Source organism: Lutra lutra, chromosome 8 (genome assembly GCF_902655055.1).
Source record: "Lutra lutra chromosome 8, mLutLut1.2, whole genome shotgun sequence".
Taxonomy (NCBI): domain Eukaryota; kingdom Metazoa; phylum Chordata; class Mammalia; order Carnivora; family Mustelidae; genus Lutra; species Lutra lutra.
This window is the reverse complement of record NC_062285.1, coordinates 24,614,888-24,634,591: the sequence shown is the minus strand read 5'-3', so window position 1 is coordinate 24,634,591 and position 19,704 is coordinate 24,614,888. Positions and strand designations below refer to the sequence as shown.

The 19,704-nt window shown below is 43.6% G+C and overlaps 2 protein-coding genes across 7 annotated transcripts in view; one reads left to right on the top strand and one right to left on the bottom strand.

Moving 5' to 3' along the window:
* Positions 1-11,748: 11,748 nt before the first annotated feature.
* RPP38 (ribonuclease P/MRP subunit p38) lies at positions 11,749-18,231 on the top strand. 4 transcript variants are annotated; one of them, XM_047741138.1, is made up of 3 exons: positions 11,749-11,884; positions 14,162-14,284; positions 15,603-18,231. In XM_047741138.1, exon 3 carries the CDS (start codon positions 15,617-15,619, stop codon positions 16,460-16,462), a length of 846 nt encoding a protein of 281 aa, XP_047597094.1. In that variant the 5' UTR covers positions 11,749-11,884; positions 14,162-14,284; positions 15,603-15,616; the 3' UTR covers positions 16,463-18,231. The 4 variants fall into 4 exon arrangements, with proteins under 4 accessions (XP_047597094.1, XP_047597097.1, XP_047597096.1 ...); XM_047741140.1 differs by lacking the exon at positions 11,749-11,884 and adding an exon at positions 11,972-11,990; XM_047741139.1 differs by lacking the exon at positions 11,749-11,884 and adding an exon at positions 12,008-12,282.
* Positions 18,232-19,225: 994 nt separating this feature from the next.
* NMT2 (N-myristoyltransferase 2) overlaps positions 19,226-19,704 on the bottom strand; it is a 65,145-nt gene continuing 64,666 nt past the window's right edge. For all 3 annotated transcript variants that reach the window (XM_047741136.1, XM_047741134.1, XM_047741135.1), the window contains one exon: positions 19,226-19,660. In XM_047741136.1, the coding sequence (XP_047597092.1) occupies positions 19,640-19,660 (21 nt within the window). In that variant the 3' untranslated portion in view covers positions 19,226-19,639. The remainder of the gene's footprint in view (positions 19,661-19,704) is intronic.

The following is a 19,704-nucleotide window of genomic DNA, read 5'->3' as shown; positions in this document are numbered from 1 at the left end:
ACACTTCAAAGAGCTTGGAAAGAAGAGGAAGAATGAGCGTATGAGACAGAGAAGTGGTCTTTGGGCGGGAGAAAAACCAAAAGAATATAGTATGCAGAAGTATATCAAATGAGAAAGCATGACAGGTTAGACGTGGACTGAGAATTATTGATTGGATTTTCGTCTTTGTCAAGATCATGGATGACACTGACAGAAGTTTCAGTACAATGGTGGGGGGTGAAGGCTGATTAGAGTGGGTTTCAGAAAACATGAGGGGCAATTTTTGTTTGTTTAAGATTTTATTTATTTATTTGTCAGAGAGAGGGACAGAGAGAGAGAGAGCACAAGCAGGGGGAGCAGCAGAGGGAGAGAGAGAAGCCGACTCCCCGCTGAGCAGGGAGCCCAATTCGGGGTTCCATCCCAGGACCCTGGATCATGACCTGAGCCTAAGGCAGATACATAACAACTGAGCCATCCAGGTGTCCCCACGAGCGGCAATTAATAATCATTTTGGGGGGACTCTCCCTTTGTTTACCCCTCCACCTATGTCAAACTGTCTTAATCATTAAATCCTATCTATTTTGTTCATCTTCATGAAGGGTTGTTTTGGCACTTTGCTCTTCCCTATGAATTTTAACATTCATGAGTCAAGTTCCACAAAAGAGAATTCTTGAATTTTTCTTGGCATTGCGTTGCAAAGCTATATCGGTTGTGTGTGGGTGGAGAGGCTGATATCTTTGTGACACAGAGATTCACTATTCATGATTCATGTATCTTTTTCAATCAATTTCCTTATTTAATGTTTTCAGATAGTTTTCTAATTTTCTCCATTGAAGATCTTGTACCTCTTATGTGGACTAATTTTTTTCATTTTTTTAAAGACTTACTTATTTAGTTTAGAGAGGGGGGAAGGGCAGAGGGAGAGAATCTTGAGCAGACTCCCCGTTGAGCATAGAGCCCAATGTGGGGCTTGATCTCATGACCCTGAGATCACAACCTGAGCCAAAATCAAGAGTTGGACACTTAACCGACTGAGCCACCCAGGCGCTCCATGTGAATTTCTTTTTAAATAACTTTATAATTTTTTATTATGTTAGATGGAGCGTTTTTAAAAATTTCATTGTTTGTCCTTTTGTAACTAGTACAGAGAAAGGGAATTCATTCCAGCAACCTTGATAAATCTTTGAAGTTTTAATGATTTTTCAGCAAATTATTTTAGGCTTCCTATTTAGCAAACAATAGTCTATGAATAATGACAGCTTCATTTTGTTCTTTCCAACCCTCAGATCTTTCTTTTCCTTGCCTTTTTGTACTATCCAGGACCTACGTATAATAGAGTAGAGTAGTAGTATATGGTTCCTTAAAGGTAATGCTTTCGGAGTTTCACCATCAAATGTGATATGTTCACTACCGCTGGCTTATTTCAGTGGATATATATATTTTAGTATGTTAAGGAGATTTCTTCCTATTCGTAGTTTGGCAAAATTTGTTTCCGTGAATGGATGTAGAATTTCGTCAAAAGCTTTTTTTAGCCTCTATTGGGATGATCATATTGTTTCTCCTTTAATCTTTTTTATTTTTTAGATTTTGTTTATTTGAGAGAGGGAGCAACTCAGGCTCTATCCCAGGACATTAGGATCATGATGTGAGCCAAAGGCAGACAACCAACTGAGCCACCCAGGCACCCTTCTCCTTTGATCTTTTAAAGAAAGGGCTTACATTAATTCATTTTTCAATTGCTAAACCAACCTTGCATTCCTTATTAATCTCAACCTGACCTTGACGAAATGTTTCTCTCTTTTTAAATGCATTATTGGATTGTGGGCTATATTTTGAGAGTGTTTTTCATCCATGTTTACTTTGTAACTTCCCTTCCTTAGACTTTTATATATTTCTCTGTATCAGCATGATGCCAGTGCAGAAAACAAGTCGGTAGAGCATCCTCCCCTGACTGTATTCTGGAATTGATTGTGTTGAATGGAGAGGATCACAAACGACAGAAGGTCACACCAGGGCCAGTGACACTTCAGCTGATTTTCCTCTTGCTGCCTCCTCCACTTCCAACCCCTGCGGTTAAGGCCACAGCCAAGCACAGGCGAAGCCCAACTACTTTATCGCACCCACTCTCCACTTGGAGTCAGTGTCATAGCGTTGAGCGTGCGTGCACATGTCGGTAACACCCCGCTTTCTTACCATAAACTCCGAACTGTTTTTGGCACTAGATGTAGCTCCAGTGAAGCTCTCAGTGAAAGTCACCCAGGAGATTTTTCCCGGAATTACCTGTTCAGGGCTCCCCTACCTTGCCAAGCTTGGTAAACCAAGCTTCTGGAAACACCAACTCCCCTCCCCCACAAGCGCCGCAGAACCTTGCGCCCCCCCCCCCCCCCCCCCCCCCCCCCCCGCGCAAACGCAAACAAGGCGGTGGGGCTTCTGCAGCCTTGCCTGGGGAGGGGGCGCGGTGGCCTCTTCTCCTTTTGTCTCCCGGGAGTCTCCCGGCAGCCAAGTCGTGGTTAAGGGGCCGTGGGGAGGCAGTGGTTTTGAAGGCCGCAGGGGTGCAGCTGGCTCTCCACTTAAATGGAACTCCGTTGAGAGTTTGGACCCCCTCTGTGCACTGCGCAAAACCCCCTTGGCCGGCAGGCCCCGCACACCCAGCAGCAGCACAAATTTCTTGCTCAGCCCAAACGGGCTACGGTTTGCTGGCAGCACAGGGCGGGGCTCCTGTACCTTCTAACAGGGCTCCATGAAGTTCATGCTTTTAATCCTCCCTATCAAGTGTAAAGAGCACCACTTGGCCTCCCCACATGTTTCCTTTATCACAGTTTCTGCTCACATTCTGGGAGGTTTGAGTGTCTCCTGTCAGTGTCTGCTCTCAGGTTCCTCTGGCAAACCTGAAACACAGATGTCTCAGTACAAACTTGAACCTGAACTGGCTGAAGAAGTTCCCAGGGGCTCCCTGCAGGCCGGGAGTTGGCTGTTGTCAGAAGAAGTAGGGGGTGGCTCACCTGTGGGAAGTTGCCCGATGGACGGAGGTTTCCTTTGGACACATCGTGCGGGGGGGGGGGGGGGGACCTGGTTCCTTCTGTGCCATGGCTTCTGATGTGTGGGTGGAAAAAGGGGCCAGAGGGATGTAAGTCCATGGGAGTCTGTGCTGGGCTGGGGCCCCTCACAGGTCCCCTCTGGGGGCACAGCCCTGAGGCCTAGTTGGGCTATGGCACGTGAATCCCTGGTGCAGATGGAGTCTTGTTGGGAGACTGGGGTGCAGTGGTGGGGTGTGGAGAAGAGGAAAGACCGTGGAGGCCCTGGGCTCGGGCAGGGTTAGGCCCTCCAGCTTGGCTCTCTTGTGACTTGGGAGCAAATAGGTGGCCATCACTTTGTTGCCCTTACGGCCCATCGGTGAGTCTTGGATCTCTCCCCTGTGTGACACATGGACACCATCAACCCAGCCCGGCTTCCCTGTAGTCAAGGAGTGGCTCCACATAAGGCTTTAGTCCCTCCCCATGACCCGTATTCACCAATGGATCCTGAGCTCCAAAGTGCTTTCTTGCTGGGACTGAGAAAGAGAAACTCCTTGAGCAGTTTTTCGCCTTCCCTGGAATGTAAAGAGGGATACGGTGTATTCCATGAAGGGGTACGTGTCTACACCATGGCCCTCAGATTCCACACCTCCATGCAGGTCCATCTTATTTGGCCCTGGGAGAGTTCCAGGGCAGCATAAGGGGGCTGGGGGCGGTGCTGCCAAAGGAAGTATCCAGTTGTTCCCAAAGGTGAACTCTTACCGGAGCCAAAGTCTTCAAACTTCATTATCACGTCAGCATCCAAGAGCAGGTGTTCTGTCTTTAACTCTATGAACAACACACTTTTAGGGACTGTACCCACAGACATATCTGACAGAATTTGCCTGTGGCCTTTCTGACAGACCTCCACGAGCCACTAGGAACTCAAGCACCTCTCTTTCACTGGAGTACTCCACGACAAGGCAGAGGGCTTACTCAGTCCGGATCACTTTAAAATGATTGTTTTGGGATGGTTCAAGGCCTTCTTCATTCTTATTTCACAGGACAGTCTGTAGTTTGGAGGAGTTCTACTAAACCTTGTCACTGATCTTTTTTTTTTTTTTAAGATTTTATTTATTTGACACAGAGAGAGAGATCACAAATAGACAGAGAGGCAGGCAGAGAGAGGGAGGGAAGCAGGCTCCCTGCTGAGCAGAGAGCCCGATGCGGGGCTCAATCCCAGGACCCTAAGATCATGACCCGAGCCAAAGGCAGAGACTTAACTCCCTGAGCCACCCAGGTGCCCCACCTTGTCACTGATCTTAACGACTACTTCTTTCCTAAGGCAGGATGTGCCAAGCTAACTTCAGCTTGGTCAGGTTACCCTTGGTGATGACCTTGAGGGCCAGTGGCTGCCCACACAGGTCTCCTCCTCAGCAGAGATGGCTGAGAGGCCCAGCAGCATGGTGGACTTTACTAATGACCTCGGAGTCGAGGCATCCCAAGGTCAACTTAAAATTGGGAGAAGCTGGTGAGAAGCTTGGCCTACATCACCTCAAGAGAAAATAAATTCGAGTCCACCTGATGAACTGATCTTTATAACGGAATCAAAACACAATGCCAGACAAGCATACAAATAAACAAAACCAAATACTAACACACTAAATAAAAAGGGTGAAAATTTTTCAAAAGGAAAATGAGGAAAAACCGTAAAGAAGAAAAAAAGGAATTAAAGGAAAAATTGAGTGGCATTAAGTACATTTGTAATGCTGTGTAGCCATCACCACTATTTCCAAAATTTTTTCATCCTCCTAAATGGAAAGTCTGTACTCATTAAAGAATTTCTCATTCCTTTCTCTCCTCAGCCTTAGTAACCTCTATTCTACCTACTAGCTCTATGAATTTGTGTAGTCTAGGTATTTGTGTAATTGCACAATATCTGTCCTTTTGCAACTGGCTTATTTCACTTAGCATAATGTTTTTCAAGTTTATCCATGTTGTAGCAGATGTCGGTACTGAGTCACACTGGCACTCCTGCTGTTTTATTTCTTTTAAAGATTTTTAAAATTTGTTTAGAGAAAGAGAACACGTGCATGTGCGTGCATGAGTGTGGGGGAAGGGCAGAGAGAGAGGAGGAGGGAGAGAAGCAGACTCCCCACTGAGCACAGAGCCTGACATGGGGTTATCACCACCCAAGCCAAAATCAAGAGTGCTCAACGGAGCAAACCATCTGTTGTTTTAATAACAGCCATCCTCATGGATGTGAAGTAGTATCTCTTCATGGTTTTGATTTGCATTTCCATAATGATTAAGGATGTTGAGAATCTTTTCATGTGCTTATTGGACATTTGCATCTCTTCTTTGGAGAAATGTATTTTCAAGTCCTTTGCCCATTTTTAAATTTTTTTAAAAGAGATTTTATTTATTTGAGAGAGAGAGTGAGTGAGAGAGAGTGAGCATGAGGGGTTGGAGGGTTGTGAAGAGGGAGAAGCAGAGCAGGGAGCTTGACACGGGCTCTATCCCAGGACCCTGGGACGACAACCTGAGCTGAAGGCAGACGCCCAACTGATGAGCCACCCAGGCACCCCTGAACCAGTTTTTTCAGGGGGCTCAAACTCACAACCCCAAGATCAAGAGTTGCATGCTCTACAGACTGATCCAGCCAGGTGCCCCATGGGGGTTTTTGTTTGTTTTGCTTTTTCTTGTTGAGTTGTAGTTTTTATATATTATTTATATATATATATTTATATATATATATATTTATATATTATTTATATATATAATTATATATATAATATAATATAATAATATTTATATATTATTTATATTATTTATATATTCTGAATATTAATCCCTTATCAGATGTGATTTGCAAATATCTTCTCCTATTCTGTGGGTTTTCTTTTCACTCTCTTGATAGTGTCCTTTGATGCACACAAAATTTTATAATTTTTTTAAAATTCAGCTCCAAGCCCAGCATGGAGCCCAGCATGGGGCTTGAACTGACCACTGTGAGATCAAGACCTAAGTTGAGATCAAGAGCCGGGCACTCAACCAACTGAACTATCCAGGCACCCCAAAAAGTTTTAATTTTGATGAGGATCTAATTTATCTATTTTTTCTTTTGCTACCTGTGCTTTTATGATCATATCCAAGATATCATTACCAGGTGAAATGTCATGAAGATTTTCCCCTATGTTTTAAGAGTTTCATAGTTTTAGTCCTTAAGTTTAGATCTTTGATCCACTTTGAGTTAATTTTTTAAAGATTTATTCATTTATTTTGGAGAGAGAGAGAGAGAGAGAGAGTAAGCAAACAAGTGGGAAGGGCAGAGGGAGAGAATCTTAAGATTCCATGCTGAGCGCAGAGCCCGAGGCAGGGCTTGATCTCACAACCCTGAGATCATGACCCTGAGATAACAACTTGAGCAGAAACAGAGTTGGACACTTCACTGACTGCCACTCAGGTGCCCCACTGTGATTTAATCTTTGTATGGGATATAATTAAGGGTCCAACTTCATTCATATGCATGTGGATATCCAGTTCTCCCAACACCATTTGTTGAAAAAAATTTCTTTTCCCATTAAATTGTCTCGGCCTCCTTGTCAAGAATTAATTGACCTATGTGAGAGTTTATTTCTGGGCTCCCTATTCCACTGTTGGTCTTTATGCCAATACCACACTGTTTTGATTACTGTAGATTTGTATTAAGTGTTTAACATCAGAAAGTGTGAGTCCTCCAATGTTGTTCTACATTTCCAAGATTGTTTTGGCTATTCAGGGGTTCCTTGAGATCCAGTATGAATTTTAGGATGGGTTTTTCTAATTTAACAAAAATAGGATAGGAATTGCTTTGAATCTTTTCTTCCCACAGTGCTTTTCATCACCTATATACTATATATTTTACTTTCTCTGTTCTATTGTCTGTCTTCTGCATTAGAATTTCGGTTCACTGCTTTATCCCCAACACTTAGAATTCAATAAATCCTGTTATCTGTCAAAAAAAGGAAGGAAGGAAACATTCTTATGTATGTAGAACCTGGCCCATTGCTTGACATATAAAAGATACTCAGTTAAAACCAGTGAATAAAGTAAAATGCTATTTATATTTTTCACCTAATACATGCTTACAGACATATGTACATTTCTACATTAAAAGTGCTTCTCGGGGCGCCTGGGTGGCTCAGTGGGTTAAGCCTCTGCCTTCAGCTCAGGTCATGATCTCAGGGTCCTGGGATCGAGCCCCACATCGGGCTCTCTGCTCGGCAGGGAGCCTGCTTCCTCCTCTCTCTCTGCCTGCCTCTCTGCCTGCTTGTGATCTCTCTCTGTCAACTAAATAAATAAAACCTTTAAAAAAAAAAAAGTGCTTCTCAACCGCTTGTTCTCATATTGCTTTAGAAAGAATTCTGAGATAATTTAATTCATATAAATTTTTATACTTTAAATAATTCTAAAATTATGTTTATGTACATGTATGGCATATTTTGAAGTTACCTGCAGCTGATTTTATATCATATAGACACTTTATTTCCAAAAGTACTGTTGCTGGCTCCTTGGAACCTATGTAAAATCTAAAGCCTAGCATCATATCACATTAGATTTTTTTTTTAAGATTTTATTTATTTATTTGACAGAAAGAGTAAGAGAGAGCACACAAGTAGAGGGAGCAGCAGGCAGAGGGAGAGGAAGAAGTAGGCTCCCCACTGATCAGGGAGCCCAATGAGGGACTCAGTCCCAGGACTTTGGAATCATGCCTGAGCTGAAGGCAGCCACTTAACCAATGAAGCCACCCAGGTGCTCATCACATTGGGCTTTTGCCTGTAAAAATAAAATAAAACTCTAATAAATAGTCTACTTAAAAAAAAAAAAAAAAAGAAAAAGAACATCCCAGACAACTTTGTGACCATTTGATGTAAGGTCTTTTAAATCCCTCCTTTTTAAAAGAACAACAGCTCTCTGCCAAGGCCCCTGACCACCTTGCATGTCTCTACCTAGACATGCCATGTAGGAAAGGCTTGACTGCAGACTGAGTCATGGCAGAATGCCTGGGATTCTTCCTGGAGCAAGCTCACAATCTTTTTTTGTTGGTTTGAGGTGGGGGAGGGGGCAGGTTAGGGAGAGAGAATCTTTTTTTTTTTTTTAGAAATTAATTCTTAGAAAATTTTTTTGATTTTTATTTTTTATAAACATATATTTTTATCCCCAGGGGTACAGGTCTGTGAATCGCCAGGTTTACACACTTCACAGCACTCACCCCAGCACATACCCTCCCCAATGTCCATAACCCCACCCCCCTCTCCCAACATCCCTCCCCCCAGCAACCCTCAGTTTCTTTTGTGAGACTAGAGTCACTTATGGTTTGTCTCCCTCCCAATCCCATCTTGTTTCATTTATTCTTCAGGGAGAGAGAATCTTAAGAGCAGGGCTCAGTCTCACTACCCTGAATCATGACCTGAACCAAAATCAAGAGTTGGATGCTTAAGTGACTGAGCCACCCAAGTGCTCCTAGGTCCTTATCTCTTGGGAAACTTCCACAAAACTGTTTCTCTTCCATTTCTCTAGTTTTGGTGGAGACTAATAATGCTTTTCATGTTGCCCTCCCCTTTCCCTGCATCCCCTCACCATCTTAGGGTATAGCTGTGGGCTTCTTCTTTTTTTTTTTTTTTTAATTTGACAGAGAGAGAGAGACATAGAGAGAGGGAACACAAGCAGGGGAAGTGGAAGAGGGAGAAGCAAGCTTCCCGCTGAGTTGAAGCGTAAAGTTGATTTGTTAATGCAGAGTCACATATCACTCAGGACATCCGTGGTTAATTGATCTCTGGGACTAGGGTTGTTGTCCCATGGGCGTAAGATCCTGCTGATCTTGCTTTTGCTGTCTTCTAAGTAAAATAAATGGTCTAAATCCAAATAGATGCTTTTTCTCCTTACTGACCTTATCTACAGACACGTGGCACTGCCACCAGCTGTGACTTAGCTGCTTGAAACACTTCACATTTACACATTTACATAGTCTCTCATGACATGATTTATCACCAGGTCCCTTAAGCCACTCTTACATCATGACAAGCATATAAATCTAACAACAGCCCAATTCTAGAGTTAATATAAAAAAGAACATTTTAGGGGCACCTGGGTGGCTCGGTGGGTTGGGCCTCTGCCTTTGGCTCAGGTCGTGGTCTCAGGGTCCTGGGATCGAGCCCCACATCGGGCTCTCTGCACAGCGGGGAGCCTGCTTCCCCCCGCCTCTGCCTGGCTCTCTGCCTACCTGTGATCTCTCTCTTTTTCTGTTGAGTAAAAAAATAAAAATCTAAAAAAAAAAAAGAACATTTTATTATTCAAAAACCAAATTGAGGTTTCACAGGGTAAAATAATTGTAGCAGCTGTCATTAGATATTTTATATATATAGGTATATATATGTGTGTGTGTATATGTGTATATAGGTATATACACATACACACATGAGTTAAAGTGATACCTTGAAGACGATATGAGAGACATTCAAAAGTGTTACATGGGAAGAAAATCACAATATTTAATCTGTGTTATTATTTTGCAATTTGAATGCATGTATAAATGTGAAACAAATTACAAGGGAACACAGAAAGGAAATATGTTTTGAGGTAATAGGGTCATGGGATGATTGCTTACTTTTTTCTTGTAAAGTTTGTGCGATCCAAATGAGAGAAATTACCTTTGAAACACCATCATTTTTTTTTAAAGATTTTATTTATTTATTTGACAGAGAGAAATCACAAGTAAGCAGAGAGGCAGGCAGAGAGAGAGGAGGAAGCAGGCTCCCTGCTGAGCAGAAAGCCCGATGCGGGGATAGAACCCAGGACCTGGGATCATGACCTGAGCCGAAGGCAGCGGCTTAACCCACTGAGCCACCCAGGCGCCCCTCATTTTTTTTTTAAGATTTTATTTATTTATTTGACAGAGAGAGATCACAGTAGACAGAGGCAAGCAGAGAGAGAGAGAGAGAGGGAAGTAGGCTCCCTGCTGAGCAGAGAGCCCGACGCGGGACTCGATCCCAGGATCCTGAGATCATGACCTGAGCCGAAGGCAGCGGCTTAACCCACTGAGCCACCCAGGCGTCCCTGAAACACCATCATTTTAGCAAAGTTCTTGTGGAGATCACACTGGTAGTCCCAAAATAAGACAAGCACGAAAGTCATAGAGGCTACTATTAATTTTTATTATCTCCTCACTCAGGTTGTCACTATTCATCACAGAATTATCAAGCACTTTCTGCAGGCCAGGGACCATGCTAAGCATCTTACACAGATTATCTCTCCAATAAGCACAACGGGCACTATTTTTATCACTTCATGGAGAGGGTTCAATAGCTTGCTTTAGGGGTCACATGACTAGCCTGAGATGAAGCTAGGATTTCAAGCAGGCAAACTGGCTCCAGAGCTGTGGGATGTAATGGGAGGTAATCTTCATAGAGCGAATGTGAACTGAAACGATGTTGTAAATCTCACTCTACACTCTGGAACTTTAGGAGGACAAAAACTTGTGCACAATTCTTTCTCATGACTTGAGCATTTCAATTAGATATGTGTGTCCACATTTCTCTTACAGCTTGAAAGCTAGATCTAAGACTGGATGTCTGCAGTTTATCATGAGCCAATACATTTTACAAAACAAAAGTCCATTGCTACATTCAAACTCGCTGTAACTTCATTCTACTTAATTTTTTAATTGTAATTTTTTTTTAAAAATCACATTTTACTTTAACTCTGTGTAACCTGCAGAAATCTTTGACCAAAAGGAACACTTTTTGGTGTTGTTTGTTTGTTTCCTTTTCTTTATGGTCAGTTAGGTACCATGTAGGTGATAAAAACTGAAAATGGAGAAAATAGATTTTAAAATGGAAAACCAAATGAGCAGTGAAGAGATTGAGAAGGGGAAAGTTCTGAGACAAATGGAGTAAGGGGGACTAAGTTAGGCTGGAAAAGAGAAAGGACTGGGATGGCGAGGGAGGAGGCTCTTTAGGTCAGAAGCAACCTACTTTCTTCTAAGTTCTCACCACGGGTAAATCAACAGATTCAGATGCCTGACCTTGCAAATGTCCTTCAGCTGTTTACAGTTGTCCATGATTCCCCAGCGACTCCATTCGTACCTTTAGTTTCCACTGGTCCAAGGAGCTAGGGCAGACGTTTTAAGTTTTCAGAGCTGCTGTCGCAGAACACAAAGAAGCCTTCACTCTCCTCTTTCAGGGGGCTCAAGATTGCCTACACTGTTGCCTGTAGGCACATTTTTTTTTTTTTAAGATTTTTACTTATTCATTTGACAGACAGAGATCACAAGTAGGCAGAGAGGCAGGCAGAGAGACAGGAAGGGAAGCAGGCTCCCTGCTGAGCAGAGAGCCCGATGCGGGACTCGATCCCAGGACCCTGAGATCATGACCTGAGCCGAAGGCAGCGGCTTAACCCACTGAGCCACCCAGGCGCCCCTGTAGGCACATTTTTTTTATCTCAAACCACCCCTCATCCCCCAGTCTATCTTGATTTTCTGGTGCCGGAGAGTCGACGGAGATGGGTACACTGGACAGGGACTAGGATTTCGCGTCCCCTTAGGCAAGCCAAATACAGAAAAGCGAGGAGAGAGAGCTAAGACTGCCAGGCGCTGAAAGGCAGAAATTGGATTAGAATGGAATGGGCAACATATGAGAGAACCAGTCTTCCGGCGACTACCGGCGGTAGAACATCCTCCCAAACTAGTAGTGCAGCCTGTGAACCGCGCGTTACCAAGGCAACCGTGAGGTCTCGCGAGACCGACGGTGCGCCTGCGCACTGCCGCTGTAGGGCTGGGTCCTGAGCCTCCTTACCGCATTCCCAAACGCGGGGCTTCTGTAGTTGGGGCCTCGCGGCTCAGTGGGCTGACTCTCTCCATTGTGAGTGACAAGGTGAGATGATGAGATGCGAAGCTCTCAGAGCATTTGGAAGGCGGGGCCAGGGAGGGCAAGGGCTCTGCGCACGCGCGTCGCACGTGGAGGTGGTGCGGTTGCCTTCGTGAGTGGGAGCGGGCTGCGGAGGACGCAGGGGGACCGGAGGGGCGCCCCCGGGTGGGATCCGGCCTGGGAGGCGGCGGAGGGCTGCAGGCATGCGAGGTCCCGAGGTCTTCCCCGAGACCCCTCTCGGGCCGAGCCACCCCCGCGGGAACGGGCGTACTTTCCTGCCTCCGGGCCTTGGTTTACTCTCCTGTCTGGAGTTGAGCATCTGTAGGGTACGGGAGATAGTAAGAGAAAGCCCACCCTGGTCCTTCAGTGCCCCACAGCCTAGAACCGGGGACGGATCACAAAATGTTGGTGAATCTGAGTAGTAGAGAATGAGGGCTCTAGATACGGGCGGTAAACACGGGGACTCTGGGACAGGAATGCAACCAAGGGGAGCTGGGACTGTCCTCCCCTTCGCTACCAGATCTGGAGACCGGAGTCCTTTCTTGTTTTACTCCGGTTGATAGCACCAACCCTGGTCGATTCTACCTCTTAAGTATTTCAGCCCCATCCCCTCTGCGGCGACTCTAGTGCAGGCCACCATCATGCCTACTCTGGGAACCTCTTTGCTCCTTCCACTCTTGGCAAAGGACGCTTCCAGGCGGGGAATCCGCAGAGACCTTGTTGCAATGCCTTTGAAATCACGGCGCGGCACTCTTCTGTTTTAAACGTTACAGTTGCTTCCCATTATAAGCTTTGCAAGGACCTTCACCTCTCGTCCTTGCTTCCTTTCCCTAATATCTCAACATCTCTGCCCCAGCGACATTGAACTTAACTTCATTTCGTTAATGTTGTTCCCTGGGATACTCTTTCTACTTCATACTCCCTTTGGCAGGCACTCTTCAGATGTAGGTTAAAAGATCACTTTCTCCAGGACCTCTTTTCTGATCCCTTAAGTTAGGCTTCTGCTATTTCCTTAGTATTCTGTAGTTCCTGGACTCGACTGTGCACATCCTGTTATTACCTCGTGATAAGTCTTTTTCATGGATTCTAAGCACCTTGAGGCGTAGTTAGCTGTTTTTACTTTAATACTGTATGGCTTGGTGTGTTGTGGATAATCCAGAAATACTTGCTGAGGAAAAGTGGTTGTGGGGCTGAAGGTGGAAGGGAATAATGTGGATGTGGAGGTTAGAGACTGGTGGCCTTGTTCAACAACAGTAAGGGGTTCAGTAGTGGGATGTAATTATGCATGGTGGGAGAGGCCAGTGGAAGGCCAGAGTGTGGAGGGCCTTGTAAGTCACCTTAAAGGGTTTGCCCTTGATCCTGTAGGTAGTGAATGCCTCCAACACCTAGCTCAAAAGTCACCTCAGCAAAGCCTTCCTGTTTTTCTCCTCCAAAACCGTTACCTTCTCATCAATCAGTACTATTTTTGGATTATAGGGTGTTAAGATTCTGCTTCTCCAAACTACTTGGCTCGAAATCCCTCCCCTCCCGATTCTGAAGACAGGAGTTCATGCCTAGCTTGCTCACCTTCTGGGACCCACAACATACTTAAAGGATTTCTGTGCTGTTTGAATTTTGAGGCCCATAAGCTGACTTGCAGTTTGGCAAGAGCTCTATTAGATCGTATTTGTCTTGCTCATTTTCCTGACCACCTTCAACCTGATACCAGCCTTTACCAATCCCAACCGGATTTGGCTGAGCTACTTCCTGACTCCCTGAGCTGAAGGGGAACATGGAGAAAATGGGGGATGAGGAGGGCTGTGCAGAGGGGCTGGGATGGAGGAAGCAGCTTGTACAGCAGGTAGAGAGGCCCCAGCAGCACTGGCATGAAGGAGGTCTGATCCTGCCCCCAGGAGCTGAGTTTTGGATTTCTGTTAGAAGGTGACTTAGGAGGTGCAGTGGAGACCAGTGGAGGTTAGGAGGCCATTTCTCACGGCTGTCCAGGGTCAAGAGGCATCCTGTCCTACCCCAGCTGTTGTAACCCTGTTCTGGATCAGACTCACCTGGACAGTTCTTTTGTTTTTGTGTTTTGTTTTGTTTTAAACAAATACAGGTGTCCTGGTCCTATTCTCAGGGATTCTAGTTCAGTACATCCGGGATAAGGACCAACCATCCGGATGTTTTAAAAGGTAGCAGGTTATTTTTGATGTACAGCCAGGATTGAGAAAGCATAAACTTTGGGTTTGGAAAACCGGTTGTGACTTTTAACCTCTTTCTTCACCCACACATTGGGCAATTCTATAGGAATTTTTTGAGAAGCAAGTAATACATGGAGAAATAGAATCAAGTAATATGTGGAGAAAATGCCTTCTAAATTCTGACACACTCTGTGAAGACACCTGCTCTTTACCATCAGTAGCCAGCCTGGTGAGTGGAAGTTTAATTGGAGAGGATGTAATTATTAACTGTGTAACGGGGCATTTGGGGGAAGGCAGGCCTCAGTGGGATAAATGACCACTTGGAATGAGGGACTGTCTGGAGGGAGAAAGTCTGATCATCTGAAAATAGGGACAGTTCCAGATGCCAGACTTCTCAGGGGGCTGGCTCATTTAACTTCCTTCAGTTTTGCCATGCAGGTCACTGTAGTTCTTAGCTGAGCAACAGGATTTAGTGAGGAATAAAACTGAGGGAAGAGAAACACGCTTGGTCTGGGAAGCAGAGCCAGGATATGTTCCCTATGTCAGTTGTTTGTAACATTTTCCCAAAAAGGATCCTTACTTTTCTTTAACGGATTAGTGTTTGTAAGTTTCATTGCAAAATTTCCCTAGTTTTCATCAAGTTGCCAGCTACAGAAGCTGTGAGCTTCTGTTAAGAAGGGGGAATATATACCTGTGTACATAGGAGATGTTTAAGGAGGGACATATAAGAAGCTTAGAGTCCAGGGAGGGAGGGAGACTTCTAAAAGGGCATAGAATGAAAGTATCATTGGAATTTCTGATCGGGTGCATAGATTACTATTCTGGTTCTTGAACACCCACACCTGGCTGCTGATGAAGAGCAGAGGCTCCCGGGCCCACACAGCTTGGGAGCTCCATGCAGGTGGACTTGTTCAGTGCTGAACCCTGTAGCCAGAATGCTGCCTGCACACGGGAGGCGCTCAAGGGGTCTTTGTGGGATGGAGGCCCAAATGGAGAGCAGCTCAGAAAATGGTAATGGGGGCACCTGGGTGGCTCAGTGGGTTAAAACCTCTGCCTTCGGCTCGGGTCATGACCAGGGTCCTGGGATCAAGCTCCACATTGGGCTCTCTGCTCAGCGGGGAGCCTGCTTCCCCCCCCCCACCTCTCTGTCTGCCTACTTGTGATCTCTATCTGTCAAATAAATAAAATAAAAATCCTTAAAAAAAATGGTAACAGATTTGTAAGATTAATACCGCACAGTCATTAAAAAAGATAATCATGGACAGATAGAAACACGGAACATTTTTAATAAAGGAAATCAGTAGAATTCCACTGCGATTGCAGTAATGCAAAATACTTATATATTACCAGTATATGAATAGACAAAGTCATGAAAAAATGGGGAGAATAAATTCCTTATTCTTAAAAGAGGTTTTTAGCGTATGGTCATGTCATTGGTTCTATAACGTCAGGCTTGCTATAGCCTATCAGGAATCAGAGTACAAATAGGATATTCTTCGACATGCATTGCTAGTGACACGAATTTACTTTGTCCTCTGCTTCTTTAGGAGGGATTTTCAGAATGGCTGCAGCTCCTCAAGCTCCGGGAAGGGGCTCTGTTCGGAAGACAAGACCTTTAACAGTAAAGACATCATTGAACAACCCATACACTGTCTGCTGGAGTGCGCTAGACAGAGAAGACATGCACTTCATACTACAGACCCTTGAAGACAGATTTAAATCTCTTGGGCTTCAGAAGATGGAAGATAAGAAGAAAAAGAAAAAGCAGTTTTTAAAAAAACAAAGCTCAGACAAATGTAGCACAGAGGTTGGTATGAGTGAGGATCTGAAGGAGAAACACCCAGAAGATAATGAGCAAGGGTCAGGCTGGACTCCTGTCTGTGTCAGGAAGCAGCTGGCCATTGGCGTTAATGAAGTTACCAGAGCTCTGGAAAGGAATGGGCTGCTGCTGGTACTCGTGTGTAAGTCAGCCAAGCCTGCGCTCATCACCTCACACCTGATTCAGTTAAGTCTGAGCAGATCTGTTCCTGCTTGTCAGGTTCCCCGTCTCAGTGAGACACTCGCACCTGTCATTGGCTTAAAATGTATCCTGGCCCTGGGGTTCAGAAAGGACACCACTGCCTTTATTGATGAAGTCAAAGCCATAATTCCCCGAGTACCCAGTCTACACGTACCATGGCTCCAGGGCAGACTGGAAGAGTCCATGGAAAATTTAGACACTGAATCTTTGGAAAGCCAAGAAAAAGAAATTTTGGAGACTTCCTTTGAAGACCTCTCTAAACATAAAAGGAAGCCTGTTGAAGGTCAGCAGGCTGTAGTGTTACAACCCCTTAAAATAAAGAAAGTGATTCCAAACCCCAATAAGATAAGGAAACCACCCAAAGGTAAAAAAACAACTTCAAAGTAATTTTATCTAAACTTGTCATATCACAGAGCTGTAAAATGACGCTTTGTAAAGTAGCCTTGAAACTAATAAAATGTGTTATTTTTACATATATTCTTGGGATACTTTTAGTAACATTTCTTTCATATGTGTAAGACTATAAATAGGCTGATGCTTAAAAACAAGTGCAGACAATTTTCAAAAGCATGAATATCAAAACAAAAATTTATTGAAACTAATGTCCATGCTTGTATAAGTTCACTTTTTAAAAGGCTGGTACAATGCCTGTAAGCAAGAAATTCTGTATCCTACACCACTTGACATCTTTCTATCAGACTTGGAAAATGAGCCACAGTAAACAGGTTCTAGTTAGTAGTGCAGATGAAACTGGACTGGAGATCGATCAGTTTTAAAAGAAAGATACTAAACACCAAGCAATACACTGTCTTCAGAAACATCAGAAAAAAAAAATTTTTTTTTTTTACTTCCTGTTGACTTTGTAGGTAGGCATATGCATGAGCTTAATGTTTATAGGAAAAAGCCAGATATGGTATTCTGAATGGTTGAAATTCATCCCTCTACATGGTTAACTTATTTCCTTGGAAATTTAACATGGGTAAAAAAAGTATGCTGGTAATTAGGTCAAATGTAGAATTAAAAAATAAAATGAGGAGCTTGAGGTCTCAGAGATGGGTTTGTGCAATGACTGGGGTTCTTCATGTTAGGAAATGGAGTGTAATCAATCTTCTATGTCTGGGTTAAAGTGTCTGCTATTTGCAGTATGTGTTTGGAAAAGGTCCTTTTGTTATTTAGGAAGGTACTGGACTGCTAAAGTCTACTTTCAGCCTAAATTCTGGCTGACTCTTGCATTATGCCACCTCTGTTCATTTAAATTTTACTAAATGCCATCCTGGATGAAAAAGGGGGGAGGGGAAGGAAAGATACCTCATGGAATAGAGCATTTCCATTGTTGACAAAGATGTAGGACAATGCTTTTTTCAATCTATAAGACACTGTATATTGCAGTGAAATTTAATCCTAATAACTATAAACACAAGCAGTTTTATCATTTTTCAATTTTGAAATGTTCACTGGTAATCTCTAAATTATGACGAGGGCTTATAAAAAGGAAAATATGCTATTAATTGCTATACTTAAAAATGAGTAAAAGCATCTGAATTCTATAAACAAATAAAAGTGCCACAGTTTTATCACAAGGCGAGCTTGTGATAAACTGACTGGCAGTTCTTCAATCATCTGAAAACCTACATCATCATTAGGATTGTGCCTTAAAAATGAGTGGAACACAATTCCCCACTAGAGCCTTGACTCCAGATTAAAATCCCATTTACTTAATTCTTGGTGTTTTGGTGGATTGGTTCAGTTTTGCTTCCGAAGCTACCCTCCTCTGTTAAGAAAGAATGGTAATGCAGTGGAGTCCGAATCGTCGTATAGGAGAAGTCTTCTCTGGGTCTTCAGAGAGGTAAACACAGCTGTCTGAATTACGTGCTACTGTGCGGTCCCCGAATGCCCCCTAGTGGTAGTCGCAGCTGTGGGTTGTCTTTAGGATGATGGTAGGAAGGTGTAGAGAGTGGCTTTCAGCTCTAGTGTAAATCAGGGTCAACAAATCTCCCCCACCCCCGTAAAGGGCCAGACGGTAAATGTTTCAGGCCTTGTGAACCATACAGTTCTGTCAGAATGACTCAACTCTGCCTTCGTAGCATGCAGCAGCCATAGGAGATGGAAGCAAGTGAGTGTGGCTGTGTTCCAATAAAATGTTATGGATGCTGAAATTTGAATGTCCTAGTTGTCACATGTCACAAAATGTTATTCCTTTGATTCTCCCCTCCCTGTACCGCCCCCCCAAAACAACCATTCAAAAATGTAAAACCATTCTTAGCTCATGGGCCATAGTTTGCTAGCTCCTACCTGATGCGAGATATGACCGGTTTCATTTGACCACTTAGAACATAAAGGAAAGGCCGTCATGTTGTCTAAATTAAAATTTTCTGGACTGAAGAGCCTAGGCACTGGTACAGTAAAGGCAGGAAGAAGTATCTATTCTGTGTAATAGGAGTCAAGGCCGGTTCTCCGTGGCCTCATTTGGCATATTCCTCCCCCTTGGACTACGGGCAATATATACATATATATGTACACCGCGAAAACCGGGTTTCCAAATTCTAGGTAAAAACACCATCAGTAACAAAATTATGAATACTTATTTACATATAAGACATTTTCCATTAGCATGACAGCTTTCATGATAAATTAAAGTCCGCATAAAGGAATATGTGCAATTCTGCATAAGTAATAAAAACATTCAAACTCTCTATGTCCTGATAGCACTAATAAATTCCACTGAGCATTTCTTTTGACATTAGAGCTTTTATTTTCTTTGCCTGACATTGCTTGCTGCCGCTGAGAAGACATGAGTTTATGTGGTGGCGGCGAAGTCTAGGCAGTCACGGGTGTAGACTCTCAACAGTGTTTGCACAAAACTCTGCTTCTGATTTGCTTTTGAACCAATCAACTGACCTGCTGAAGATCAAAGTACACATGTGTGTGTTTGTTTATTTGGCAACTCTGCTTCTGAAGAAATAAATGTACCTCCTAGTCCCCGGTACATTTTTATCTCCCTCTATACGTCAACATGCACCCACTCGTCACTGAGTTACGGAAGTGCTCATTCCCTAAACGCTCCCCGTGATTCCGTCTAAGGGGACGGAGGCTCATGTTTTCCACATGGGTCCTTCATTCTCTTATACGGACAAACAAACCAACACTTAATAAACAGAAATGCTGCAGTTTATCTCCACACAATAGCAAAGATTTTCTTACACAATTCTGTGACTTCTCTTCAGTTCATAGAAAAACAGTCCCTTTTCTACAGAGTGGAAAAATACCTTCTCTTCATCAAAGAGACAGCCCAAAGTCTGAAAATTAGAGGAATGTGCTCTCTGTGCCCTTTCGTCCCTCCTACAAATGGGTAAACAGTGAGAAAAAAGAATGTTAACATTCTAGCTAGAAATATGTACTATTGGTCACATATGGTTTTTTTTTTCATCTTTTCTGATTGTTACCGACTACATCGATTTCATTTAAGTTGTGCTTTTATTCTTCTTTGGAATGGCAGTTCCAGGAATCATTAAATAGAATATTAACAAATGATGATGTCAGAGTTCTAGAAATAGAAATATCCATCTATTGTAATACTAGTCCAACCTAAAGGGAGGGAAGAAACAGAATAGTAAGAACAGGTAAGCGAG